This window comes from Arachis duranensis, chromosome 2 (genome assembly GCF_000817695.3).
Source record: "Arachis duranensis cultivar V14167 chromosome 2, aradu.V14167.gnm2.J7QH, whole genome shotgun sequence".
Classification (NCBI taxonomy): Eukaryota; Viridiplantae; Streptophyta; class Magnoliopsida; order Fabales; family Fabaceae; genus Arachis; species Arachis duranensis.
This window is the reverse complement of record NC_029773.3, coordinates 13,016,624-13,030,895: the sequence shown is the minus strand read 5'-3', so window position 1 is coordinate 13,030,895 and position 14,272 is coordinate 13,016,624. Positions and strand designations below refer to the sequence as shown.

Below are 14,272 nucleotides of genomic sequence, written 5' to 3'. Positions count from 1 at the left end.
CAATTTTCTCTTTGTTTTTTTTTTTTTTTTGTTATGTAAGTTTATGACTCCGACAAGAAGAATTGTTGTTTTTTTAATTGTTGTCTAATTTCTAAGATTTTGGATTTTGAGTAATAGCTATGCAGTATTTAATTTCTTGAAGAACAATAATCATACACAACCCTTTTAATTTAATTTGGCCTAATAAATTAAACAAGCTCACTACTCAAGTTTTGAGGAAGCTTAAGGATCAATAAATAGCATTGTCTTTCTTTCTGTATTCATGTACTGGAAATGGGATATATGGTGCTTGATCATTAACTGTGGTTAATTAATTGATTAATTATTAATTAATCATCATTAAATTGGTGATGCTCTTAATTAGAGAATATATTTGATTTGAATCGTTTAGGTATATTGGTAACAGTGTTGAATGTGATGATGTCTTTGCTTGCTATATCTATGTGTAGGTGTTAATAGTTAGTTCATGGCATCAATTAAGCACTTATTGATTTAATTTGTGTTTATGTGAAGTTTTTGCTGTGTTATTTTATGTTATTGGAAATGAAATGAATAGAAGAATAACACTGGTTGCAATCAAAATGAGACTTAGAATATTATCAAAACTTTTAATAAAAATTATGGAGGTGGTTAAATAAAATGAAATAGGATTTATCCTTCTAACAACTACTAACTATGTAGTATGATGTGATGCATGATTATTTTTCACTTTTCTTGAAATTGCTTCTTGCTTTTCTTCATCATTTGTTCTCTGAAAAAAAATAAGTTATGAATTGAGATCATGATTTTATTGGATAGTAAAAATGTGTTACCGAAAAGAAAAAACTTGTGTTATTGAATTAGTATTTTTTCATGGAATACTTACTTCATATATCCAAACTACAAAGTATACCTCTTATATTTCAAAGCCCCCATAATTCATAATCAAATAAATCTAGCTAGTGTCTCTTAATTAAGTATTCATCATGTTCCTAATTAACCTTGAAATACATTCTATCGCCATGAGATAAAGTATATTTTGTTATGATTTTATGTTGATTTAATTTGATATTGAATTGATTTTGTAGTTATGATTAGATTGTATTCTTCGTTTATTAATATGTACTTTTCATTGTGTACTATACAACACATCTAAATATTATCTGAATTAATTATGTTATATATACATAAAATAAGTCACTAGTTAGCCATTATGTGTAGAAATCATATTTAATATATTATTATAAACAAGTTTAATTATTCATTTATTGTTGGTTGAATATTTTTATTATGGCATGTTTAATTATTTTGGTGATTGATTATATAGTTAAAAGAATGTTTGAATAAATATGTATAAATATACACAAATATAATAATTGATTTAATGATTGAATTTTAGTATATATGGAATACTTTTATTATAAGTCTTACATCTCTCAAGAATATAATAAAGTCTTTAAATAATTTATAAATATGAGATATCTCTCGCTTTATGAACTAACTTTTAAAATTGAATTAGTGTCACTTAATCTTAATTCTAATATGATGTTAAGGTTTAATCCATCCAATATTGTTGAGATGTATTACAAGTTTTAAGTCCATGAAAGATAGGACTTCTAAAAAAAATTAGAAGTGTGAGTATCTCTCACCTCACAAATGAGCTTTTGGGATATCTGAGTTCTAATAATTTTTGTATCTCAAAATGAATTCTAGCATAACCAATGATAAAATGATATTTAAATTGCACTCTTTTTCTCATTATTATATATCCCAAAAGTAGCAAACTAAAGAATGCTTTTTTTGCATGCATAGGTTAATGAAGTTAATGTCATTAGTGATGTGTGTTGTTTTCTATCATTTAGTGAGATTGATATTGCACATATATTGAATGCTTTTTCGGTTATTGTGGCTGTGAAATCGTCTTACTTCCTTTTGATTAATTACAAACAGGATGTGAAGAAGGGGATAATCCAGATATGATGAGATGGAATATAAAATACATAAGGTACTAAACTACTATAAGCTCTATTGATTTGCTTACTTAACTCTATGCTGATATGTATATATGTGACTGTGAAAGTGTTTGATATTATAACCGTTCTGTACTTCTGTTAGAGAATTAACTCTAGCCAACTAGAGTCAATTAGTTGAAAAACAGGTCTGTTATAAAAAAAGAATTTATTATACTATTTTTTACAAAACTAAAAATAAAAATAATTAGTTTGAATTATTGGCTTATGTTGTAGTTAGCTCCCTAAACTTTTTCATATTAATTTGTATATCTTATTCTTAAAGCATGGATTTTTCTTATCCTTTATATATATGTTGTGCATGTTTTAAGACTGTGTGGTTATTGGTAATTGCTGATAAATGTGTTTGTGAGAGTTTATCCAATTTAATGTTATTAGATTATTCACCAGTAAATGTTCATGTTTTTTATGATCATTTATAAGCGTAAAAGAGTGTATTATAAGTTCTCTTAAGAATAAGGTTTTCAGAGAATTTATTATTATATAAAACACTTCTTGTTCTATGAACTAGTTTTTAGAGCTGAGTTAGACCTATTTAATTTCAATTCTAATAGTTTGTATGATGATGGTTTTAAATTGGTTGCAATCAGGATTGTGATTATCCTGGTATGAAAATAGTGATAGTACTTGTTACTGAATCTTGTAATTGCTGTTGCAGTTCAGAATTTTTGAGTGTCAAAAAAAGGAAAAGAAAATTTAGTGAAACACAAACACAATAACATGGTTTAATCATTGTATATGCAGTTATAGCTAGGGCTTGTTGTGTTTTGATTAGACTCTGAAATGCTTACAATAATCTCTAAATTCCAAAAAATAATCACATGTGATACAACTTAGACAAAATTTTGAATGTATGGTATTTTTCTGTGCAAGTATATAAATCATTATAAGTTGAGAATTGTTTTTTGTAGAAGCATCATCATCTTCAACCTAAGGCCTTTGTAAGTAATTAATTATACTTGTTGAATGCTTATAATGCAATATGCCTCATAACCAATTACTAAATGCTATATCATGCAATATATAATTTGAGTTACTTTTCATATATTGTTGTTTTTCTGTGTTCTATTTGGGATGAAGGTTAGTTTTGGTATTTTCTGTGTTGATTTAATTTCATGCTGAAACCATTTGTTGACTAATGACTTGAGTTTTTTTTCAAAGCAAACTAAGTCTGTGTAAGATGAAGAACATACACTTCAGCAAGAATATATTAGATGACTTTAGATTGTAGTTACAACCCTAATTAAAAAATTACAAAAAAAATAAAGTTGTCTCAGTTACTACTACAATAATACTATGGCTAATTTGGTTGTATTTGTTGTTGTGAATTGCAGTTTATTAAGACCATGATAGTTATATGTATGCAAAAGCAAACTATATAGAGGAGAAACTACCCAAATTTTGGAGAACAATTTGAGTTCAACTAATAAAGATGAAGAGCAAATGGTAGGTTTCTTATATAACTTATAACAATAATTTGACAACATTTCTTTCTTAAGTGGATCAACAAAGAAGAAAGGACCTATTATAGAAGGGAACTCATTTTGGGCATGGATGCCCTAATTCTATATTTATTTATTCCAAAATATAGTTGCAGAAGTCGTTTTATTTAGTATTCATTAATTAATTTTAGCAACAATTAATGAATGCCAAATAAAATAAGTTCTGATTTTTTTTATCTTCCTAACATTATTGAAAACTGTTTATTTTATTTGATTGTTAAAAAATTTTTATAATTAACTTATTGCTATAGTCCTAATTTATCTAATATATAATAAAATTTTATAACAGAATAAAAATTTTGTTCTAATATTTTAGAACTTAATATACCAGCTTGTAAATATTATAATATTTTTGAATTATTCTAAGATTTTTACTAATTTAATAGATCAAATAAGATACTAATTGTCAAAAAAAAAAAGAGAAGAAAAAAAAAGAAAATTGAGTGAAATAAAAGACACTAAAATATGATTGGATATTGTAGCCGACCACACCTGGCGAATGAGACATACTTCATTTTTGTGGTAGTATGGAGTAGCTAGGGCTTGTTGTGTTTTGATGATGATGATGAGATTCTGAAATGCTTAGTAGATACTCAAGATATTCAACTCCCAAATCTTCTAAAACCATGACACCACCACTATTGTTGTTATTATTATTATTAGTAGTAGTAGTTGATGAAGATTCCTTAGATGATGATGATGATGATGATGATGAATCCTTGTTTTTGTTCTTGATGTTCTTGTTATTAGCCTTTGAGGACCATGATGCCAATTTTCTTTGGAGGGAGTTCCTCTCTTTGAGTGCAAGTGCAGGTGAAGAAGAAGAAAAGGGTTTGTGTTTGTTGTTGGAATCAGAATCCATGATGATTCCTTGCAAAGAATCTTTGACCTTCTGGAAAGAAAAGTTGAGAAGAGCAGAGTAGCCTCTCATGGAGAATGCAGCTTGATCATAAGCCAAAGCAGCATCTTCAGCACTCTCAAATGTTCCAAGCCAAACCCTTCTTCCATTCCTTGTTGTGTCTCGAATTTCTGCTGCGAATTTTCCCCATGGCCTCTTTCGAACTCCTATGTAACTTCTTCTTCCTCTTCTTTTACCATCTTCCTCTTCTTCTTCGTGTTTCTTCTCCTTCTTTAGGGTTCTTGATTCTGATGATGACGATGATGAGAAGTCAACCATGTGAAACGATAAAGAATCTTCAAATGGTTCATCAAAACCAACACAATCATTGTCCTTCATTGGTTGGAACCCAAAGGAGGCAGTGTATGATGAATCTTGATCCCAAAAATCTGTGTTGTGGAAGAACAAAGGATTATTGGTCATTTTTGGCAACTGATGAGGATCATTTCAATTTCTCTTTTGGATATATCATCATTTATATAATTATGTTGACCTACCTCAAATTGATTAATTAAAACCACCCCAAAACATATAATCTTTGGTATAGTATGATTATGTGTCACTATCATTTATGACGTCATACTAATAATTCAAGAGCACCTATGGGCTATGGTAACCTTTGTGAAAGAATATTCATCTTGTTTTGTCTTATTAGAAAAATAAAAATTTCTTAGATGTAGTTAGATATGTAGAGATGAGATCCAATGATGGTTTTTTTGTTTGAATTTTTCAAACCTTATTATGTCATTTGTGGAGATGTATATAATATAAAATATTTTAAAAATAATTTAAACAAGATATATATTTATATATAATTAATTTTAGTAATTATTTTTGGTGTATATACAAATAACATTTTTGATATATACAATAGGCCAAAATCCAATTATATTGTAATTTCAAGAATAATCTTCATGTATAGCTTGTTTTGATCAATTGGGATTTTAGTTAAGATTATAATTTTTTATGGTGTAATCTACTAAATTTTATACATAGAAATATAATTATTTATATTATTTTTTTATTTTTTAGAAAAATAGTTTTATAATATAGTATTAAAATCTAATATTTGTTGATTTAAAAAAATACAGCATAAGACAAATTAAAAAAAAATCTATGTTAAATTTATACAAATCTAAAAAAAAATTCTCGCATCAATGATATGTTAGAAACATAATTATTAATCGATTTATAAGTTTATCTAAAATAAAATATTAGTAAAATGATAAAATAATAATATTCTAATTATCTTTGAATCAAGATAATGAACATATACCAAATAATAAATGTTACAAATTTAATTAAAGATAATTAAAATATTATTTTATTATTTTATTAATATGTCTATTAATTTTTTTTCATTATTAATACGATACTATTTCATGACATATTATAAATTTCATATCAATTGAGGATATAGTTTTGATAATGATTGTGAGACAACTTTAAGTATCTGAGCTAACTTTCAAAATTAAAATAGAGTTACTAATTAAATTCTCATATTTTCTATTGTATAGTTAAACCATATTAATTAATTTGGTTTATTTGTTTGACGTTCTTGAAAGATAGAGATAACATATAACTGAGGTAATACCAAAATGAAGTCAATATATTTTGATATGAAAAATCTACTTACAACTAAAACTGACGTGTAATATTAAATGTATTTATCAAGTGCTAAACACATGGTCCTACAAACAGAGAACCACGCAAAAAACAGAACCAACAAAATCAACTAGACTATCTAAATACACATCCAATGATCCAATTTCCCACTATCTTGAGAAATCTCCTACCAAAAATCCAATGCCCCAACCAACAACTTCTTCGGCAATAACTTCAACATATTGACACATTTGTATTCAACTAACTTCTCACATCATATTTTATAATTTATTTTAACATTATCCATGTTCATAGATATTTTAAGACTACAACTTGTCAGAAATAATTTGAGGGTTTAATTATTCTAAAATTCTTATAATTTTATTAAATTTTTACATTATTTTTTTATTGTCATAATATATTAAATTTTATAATTAAATTTCTATTATAATAAAAATGTTAGAATTAACAAAATATTCTGTTAAACAAAATGAATGTACTTAACATTTGGCTGAATATTTCTTATAGCTTAACAGAATATTCTATTAATTTTAATATTTTTATCACAATATGAATTTAATTACAAAATCAGATATGGTATAAGAATCTAATTAAAAAAATATAAATACTTAATTAAAAATTTGATAAAATTATAGAAATCGACAAAATAATTAGACCTATTATGAGTAATAATTATTTCTAATTACAAAAAATTCGAACACTGCTAAAATTAATTACAAAAATTTAACTAACATTATATTCATAAAAATTAATTTTGTTAATAAAAATATCTAATTATTAATTTTTTATTTTTTTATATAAAAAATATATTAAATTTTGAAAAGTATAGGTAAATAATAAAAATACTAAACAATGTAAACAATAGATATATTGGATGTTTAATTCATTAGGTGTGCGGATGGTTATTCTAATATTAAAATTTAGGTAATTAATTTAAGAGCGTAGTGTGTTTTTATTTTATTAGTTCAATTTTAAAGTTCATTGTTCACATTATTCACAAAAATATTCTCTACTTAACAAAATCTTTTTATATTTCTAATCCATCTTGCTTCGGTCTCTAGAATATTTTCTTTTGCATTTACTCTCAATTTCCACCTCACCGTCATCCCATACATCCACCTCTTTTCTTTCTCCCTCGTCTTGAGTTCCATACCTCCCTTGAATTCAGATTCAGATCAAAATTAAAAAAAAAAATTAATTCAGAAATTGTTGTAATTATAGTTATGAAGGCATAGTGCTATTGTTGTTTGTTGATTGTGGTGGTGATGTCGTCAAAGTGGGGATTGGACCCGTGTTTGGAAACAGTGGCGGAACCAGAAATTTCATAAGAGGGGGGCCAATTAAATATAAAATATAACAAAAAATTAACAAAATATGATTTGTAGCATATATATCAAAAAAGTAATTATATTATATAAAAGTCAATGTTCAACTACATACTTTAAGATTTTGATATTTTTAAACTTGCTCGACGATGCTTCATGGAACTAAAATCATCAATTATCATCTCTGAAGTGAATTTTGAAGCAATTTCCTTTTCAATATATACAATCATACAATCTGCTAAAAATTCATCTTCCATCTTGTTTCGAAACCTTGTTTTAATAATCTTCATAGCTGAAAAGGCCCGTTCAGTTGTTGCTGTTGTCACAGGAAGAGTCAAAACAAGACGAATTAATCTATCAATTAAAGGATATATATTTGATTTTCCTGTCTCTGTCAATTTTTGACACAATTCAGCAAGAGTAGACAAATTCTGAAAATCTGGAGCTTTAACCACATCAAGTTCATAATGTTGTAACTCATAATCCAATTGAATCTTTTCTTGCTCAGAAAAATCTAAAGAATAGAAATTCTTTACAAGATTGCATATGTTGCAAACACTGAATAACTTGAAAGCATCTTTAGGATCTAGAGATGTACTCAGTATGAGGAGCTCGGTTGCTTGCTCACTAAATCTACTATTTAGCTCTTTCAATTGAAAATCTATCACGCTAGTAAAAATGTCAACACGATAGTGGTGTTCAACAGTGACAACATCCTTTTTACGACGAGACCGAATTATGTCACTAAAAGAAGCACCCATATCAGGTATCTGAATAGCATGATCATTGCAGAAAGAACTAACTTTCTCCAAAAGTGCTCCCCAACTACTATCTCTTAACTGTTGAATCAATGACTTTGTACTAGAAACCAGATGCATAGCATTCAAAATGTCTTGAGATTTTTGTTGCAATGCTTGACAAAGTTTATCAGTGATTCCCATGATTTCTTTCATCATATGCAAAATGAAAACAAAATCAAATGATAATAAAGATTTAAGAGCATAAGTAGCATCACCACGTTGAGAATATGTAGATCCATTAGTAGCCAAATCTTCCAGAACTGAAGTTGTTGCTCCAAACATACGTAAAAGGCTACAAATTGAGTTGAAGTGAGAGCTCCACCTAGTATCTCCTGATCTTTTTAATGTGCCAATTTGATTTGCTCCCCTTCCTGTTTCAATTTGATTAGTTGCAACTAAATGGAAAATTTCAGTTGCATAAGCAGATCGTAATTCATCATTGCATTTGCAAGAAGAACACATAACATTGATAATATTACTCAAACTTAAAAAAAAAGCATGAACATCAACAACTTCTTTAGCCGCAGCAACAAGAGCTAGCTGTAATTGATGAGCAAATCTTTACAAGACTTAACAGCAATATTATGAGGAGAATTAAGAGATTTACCCACATGAGATAAAAATGCACAATCCTTTCCATTATTCACTTTTTTCCAATTGCGAAATCCTCCTGATGTGAATGGACTTGATTTTCTAGAAAATAAATAGCATGGAAGACAAAATGCAGCATCCACTTCTGGCGAATATTCTAGCCAAGAAAAACTCTTAAACCAATGAGCTTTGAAACGACGAGGATGACTTTCTAGACCAGAAAGAGGGTACTCATCCATAATAAATTGATATGGTCCAAACTTTATGTATGCTCTACGGATTTTATCTTGTTGATTGATAGGATAATTCCAAATTTGCGGACGCTTTCCGGAATCACGCATCAATGTATCAATATTAACTTGATCTATTTCAGTCCTTGCTATTTTGGAAGCAGGGGGTTGAATATCTTGCTCAACAAGTTGTGTCACAGGTTGCTCAATAATATTTTGAACATTACTCAAAGAATCTGAAGCTGAATTTTGTTCATCATATATTCTCTCTTTTCACTTGAAAAATGAGTGAATTGTTTTCATCTTTGACATTTTTAACTTAACTTGAACTATCTAACAAAAAAAAAACAAAAATAATTGCATATATATTATTTTCTTAAAAAAAAATATTAAACCTATTGAGCAATAACAAATAATTTTAGAAACACAAATATATAATAACCAAAAATAAAGTTATTGATTTACCTGATTATTTTTTGTTCCAAGTCTCACAAAAAAATAATTCTATTGAGTTTTGTCCTCACTTCAATCTTTGAACACTGTCCATTATAAAAATAAATAAATTAATTATTTTAAATAAATAATGTAAATAATACTTGACATTGTCATTAACTTAAAAAAAATTGAAATATACCTCTTTGAATCTTTGTTGTGCATTCAATGGTTAATATTTTGTTGTTCACTTCTCTTCAATGGTTTTTCTTCATATGTCTTGTTTTGGTATGAAAAGAAAATTAAAATGAGAAGAGTAGAAGACCAAAAGTTTGGAAACCACTAAAAGAGAGAGAAAAGTGGCGCTGATGCCTCTAATGGCTTGAAACAAATATTTGAAAAATGTACTAGTGTTACTTTAATTAATAGTATGGGCTTGGGCTAGTATAATAGAACCATTTTTATTAATTATTAGAATGGGCTATTTGTTAACAAGAGCAACAATAATTCAAATATCTAATACATAATGCAGTTTTTAGTTTTTTTAATTTATAAAATTTTGTAACTTATATTTTTTTTAATATTATATATAAAAAAATTTAATATTATTAATTATTACTATTTACTATTTTTTTTAAAAAAATTTGGGGGGGACCATGGCCACCTTAGGTCCCCCCGTGGATCCGCCACTGTTTGGAAATGACGTGGCGCTCCTCCTCCACCTATCTTCTTCTTCATTGGTGACAAAACCCTCCCTCTTCCTCCATGCCTTGATCGTTCGAGATGGCGGCGATTGTCATTTCCTCCGCCCTCAGTTTTGCCCTCTCCTTTTATTTTTTTTAGGTGAAGTATTTTTTATTTTTAAAATTTGGTTAAAGTTTTAAAAATATCTTTAAATTTTATTTTGTTTTAATTTTATCTTAAAAATTTTTTATTTGCATCAAATAAATTCTTAATGATTAATTTTTTAATAAATTAAAGACTAGTTCAAAAATAATTTTATAAGAACAACTCTCAATATAAGTAAATCAAGCATAATTTTTATGCATTATTATTAGATTGGTCTTAATTTTTTTAAAAAGGATAAAGTATACTTTTTAAGTTTTATTTGGTTTCAATTTTCTCTCAAAAAGTTTCGATTTACATTAAATATACATTCGATGGCTAAATTTTCAAAACATTTAAGACCAATCTAACAATAATGTATGAAAATTATACTTGATTTGCTTGTGTTAAGGGTTGTTCTTATGAAATTGTTGTTGAATTGGTCTTAAACTTTTTGAAAAATTAGTCGTAAGAGTATATTTGATACAAATCGAAATCTTTTGGGATAAAATTGAAACAAAATAAAACTTAAGAGTATTTTTGAAAATTTTATCAAACTTTAAAGACAAAAAATATACTTTACCCTTTTAAAAATTTAACTGTTGAGAATATATTTGATGCTAATTGAAATTCTTTTAGACAAAATTAAAATAAAATAAAATTTAAAAATATTTTTTTAAATTTTTAACAAATTTCAAAGACAAAATATACTTTATCCCTCCTCTTTTCCTTATTCTCCTTTTATTTTGTTTTTCTCTATCTCTTCTTTACTATTTGTCTCTTTCAAATATGAAGAACTCTAGATTTGGAGGTTACCAAATTTAAAGTTTGAGACTGACCCAATTTGATTCTGTCATCCTCTTTGGAATGGGAAGAAATGCTAAGAAAAAATTTAAAGAATCCTGATCGATAAATTAAAGCAAAATTTTTATTGATATTAAAAATTATTAAATATTAAAATTAGATAAGATCATTGTTTTGACATAGAAGGTTAGTACAAAAAATAATTATGAACTACTTTTTAATTATTAACTATAAAAAATATTTGTGAACCTTCTCAATGTAAAAAATACTTTATTAAAATATTTTTTAATATTTAATAATAAATTTTGAAAATAAATTATTAAATTATTTATGTTTAATTATTTTATTGTAGATATTGATTACCGTTAGCTTAGTATGCATCATTATCACATAATACAAACTTAAAAATTTTGAGAGAAGTAATTACACATACCTGATAACTAATATCTTTAATATAATGAACAAACCATACAACAAATTGAATGAGGAATCTAAGGCTTTCTACAATTATTCATACACATTATATTAAAATAGTAGATGCTCTAGTTTGCGCACTGGTTATGAATTAATTGGCATTAAGAGTGTCGTTGCATCTCTCTTAAAATTTATCAGATCAGATATTTAGGAATAATTACTTTCAGTGAGAAAATAATGTGTATAATGCGTATGTCGTTGTATGAATATATATGTAAATTTTAAAATTTTATTTAATTATTATAGGAATGATAGAGACGGAGCATGTACTTAAGAAAGTGGGTTAGGATACAATAATTTAGAACTCACAAACAAAAATAGAATGGATAGTATCTAAGTAGAAAGAGCCGAGTGGGGCCGGTCGGCCGGATATAGGAAAAAATCCATCCCCACTCGCCTGCCACCCCTAAATACAAACCACTAATGTTTGCTTATAATAATTTTTAATGACCAAGTGCTCTTGTGTGTGGCTTAGATTGTTTCGGCTTCTCTATACATAAGAGATGGTTTGAAGGCTCAAAGCACCACCAAAACACATAAGAGCATCAACACAAGCTCTCTTTGAGATTTGAGTTTGAATGGAGTAGTGTTGCTTTGATATCTCATTATTAGAGATATTTAAAATAGGTAGAGTTGTCATTAAATTCATTTACGGTCGGCTAAATTGATGGTAAATTTATTGGTAACTGTGGTGCTAATAAAATTATATTTTGCATCACTAATCACAGTTAAAATTAGTGTCAAAATGTAAAATTCGACGGTAAATATTTTCGAAAAATATAAACTACCTTGTATCCAACGTAAAATTCGCCAGTAATTGTCGATGCTAAATTTGACAGTAATTTTGACGGTTCTCAGTGTCTTTCTTATTGTGTGTTTTACTATGATTCTCCCATTAATGTCAAACATGAGGTGCACATGCGCGTCGCCATGGAGACAAAATAGACGAAACCGAAAAACTCCATTTTCTATCGGTGCTAGCAACCTATGCCCTTCTGATCTCTTTTCTCCCGCTAATACAAACGCTCCTCAATATCTGACTCTTTAGCTCGGACAAAAAACTTACTCGCAGAGTGAGCAACAGAATGAGATTATCACACTCAAATATCACTCCAGTGTCACTGTTTCTCATATGATAATCAAGGTTTTGAAAATCGGACCAGTTATCAAACCGCTCTAGTCACTGGTTCACTGGTCCAACCGGTGGTTCAACCAGAAAAAATGTTTTAGAATAAAATAATAAATAAATTATAAATAAACATCCTAAAATATCTTCCAAATTTAAAATATTACACAAAAAATCATCAACCAAATTCATATGATCTTATCAAAATACAAACTCAAAAGTTAAATAGTAAAAAGAAATATCTAAATATTAAATTTTGACTTTGAGGGTTAACAGGATCACTTAACACTTCAGATTCTAATTTAGAAATGTCAGGAGACAAAAGATTATCAATTTCAAAAGAATGTTGAGCTAGTTCAGTTAGAAAATGTTGATCATTATGTGGTATTATGCTAACTGAATATGAACCTGAACCTTGCAAGATGACCTTTTCGGTTTAATCTTAGGCAGTGTTGTGTTTATCTGTTGTAAGAGAGCTCTCTTAGCAATAGATTTTTCTTGATAAGCAAGCCATAAACGAGATCTAGTGTTGTTTCCAAGTTGAGGTATCAACATAACAAGTAGTCATTGAATAAGAAAGCATAACATATCACCAACTACCTATACACTTTGACTCTCCTTCCACTACCATCATCATCATTCATCAGTTTATTTATATATGGCATTGGCAAGTAGCTATCCTACTCATTCAGCAACAACCAGCATTTGATTTGATTTTCATTTTTAGCATTCAGCAACAACCATTACAAAATAGCAGCATAACAACAATAGTGCCATAACAAAACAGCAGCATAACAACAACAGTAGCTTAACAAGTCATTCATCACAAATTTCAAATTCAACACACTGATCAGTGATCACACAATCACAGTGCCATAACAAAACAGCAGCATAACAACAACAGCAGCTTAACAAGTCACTAATCAGAAATTCCAAATTCAAAACACTGATCAGTGATCGCAGAATCACAGTGCCATAATAAAACAGCAGCATAACAACAGCAGCAGCACAACAAGGGGAAAAGAACTATGAAAGTCACAAAAGAAATTAGCAATCCTATTCCTGTTTCGTACATTTAATTACTCAAAAAAAACTCAACTCCACCTGAATTGTTAATTTAATCTTGGTCTTATGGAATCATAAATAGGAATACATTACATTGCTCTTTCTTCTAAAATTCAAGCAAAAACAAAAAGAAATGATTTTAGTAGTTTAGTACTTGTTTCAGCATTCGAACAGTGTACATTGATTGAAAACTCATGTTATTCTGTTGCATTGTTCTCTAAGGAATCCAGTGAACTTTAGGGCTCCCAACCCCACAACCTCCATACCCACTTTTCGCATCACTTTGCCATTTAAAACCGTAAAGCAAACATTTCAGATGAACATGTTAATGTGATGAAGGTCACTGTCGGGAAGGACTTGGAGGACTCCCCTAATTGCGATGCACGAAGACTCGAGGAGACAAACTCCTGACTGCAACAGATGGTGACAAACATTGATCAGTGATCATGGAATCATAATGCCATAACAAATAACATAAATCATAAATCAGTAGTATTACAAAGACCCAAGAAATCAAAAATCACACATTCAACCTCAAAACCCCGAAACAGAGTAACAGATTCAA

The 14,272-nt window shown here is 28.1% G+C and overlaps 2 protein-coding genes and 1 long non-coding RNA gene across 4 annotated transcripts in view; 1 reads left to right on the top strand and 2 right to left on the bottom strand.

The window, feature by feature from the left end:
• Positions 1–4,374, top strand: part of LOC127744742 (uncharacterized) — a 13,438-nt gene extending 9,064 nt beyond the window's left edge. The window contains exons 4-6 of the long non-coding RNA XR_008005738.1: positions 1,930–1,984; positions 3,344–3,455; positions 4,262–4,374. This is a non-coding gene — a long non-coding RNA (uncharacterized LOC127744742). The remainder of the gene's footprint in view (positions 1–1,929; positions 1,985–3,343; positions 3,456–4,261) is intronic.
• Positions 1–4,924, bottom strand: part of LOC107473612 (ethylene-response factor C3-like) — a 7,106-nt gene extending 2,182 nt beyond the window's left edge. The window contains exon 1 of one of the 2 annotated variants that reach the window (XM_052256965.1): positions 4,022–4,924. In XM_052256965.1, coding sequence (XP_052112925.1) covers positions 4,023–4,832 — 810 coding nt within the window. In that variant the 5' untranslated portion in view covers positions 4,833–4,924 and the 3' untranslated portion in view covers position 4,022. Of the gene's footprint in view, positions 1–4,003 lie in introns of both variants that reach the window. The other variant, XM_021135087.2, reaches the window with a different exon arrangement.
• A 2,742-nt stretch (positions 4,925–7,666) lies between these two features.
• Positions 7,667–8,622, bottom strand: LOC107473613 (uncharacterized). Its single transcript, XM_021136313.1, has 2 exons — positions 7,769–8,622; positions 7,667–7,676 (listed from the first exon to the last, which is right to left on the bottom strand). The coding sequence occupies exons 1-2, from the start codon at positions 8,620–8,622 to the stop codon at positions 7,667–7,669; spliced, it is 864 nt and encodes a 287-aa protein (XP_020991972.1).
• Between the last annotated feature and the right edge of the window lie 5,650 nt (positions 8,623–14,272).

What these genes read in the sequence shown, in the direction of transcription:
- LOC107473613 (XM_021136313.1), bottom strand. Translation starts at nt 8,622, where the DNA reads ATGTGTTCTTCTTGCAAATGCAATGATGAATTACGATCTGCTTATGCA.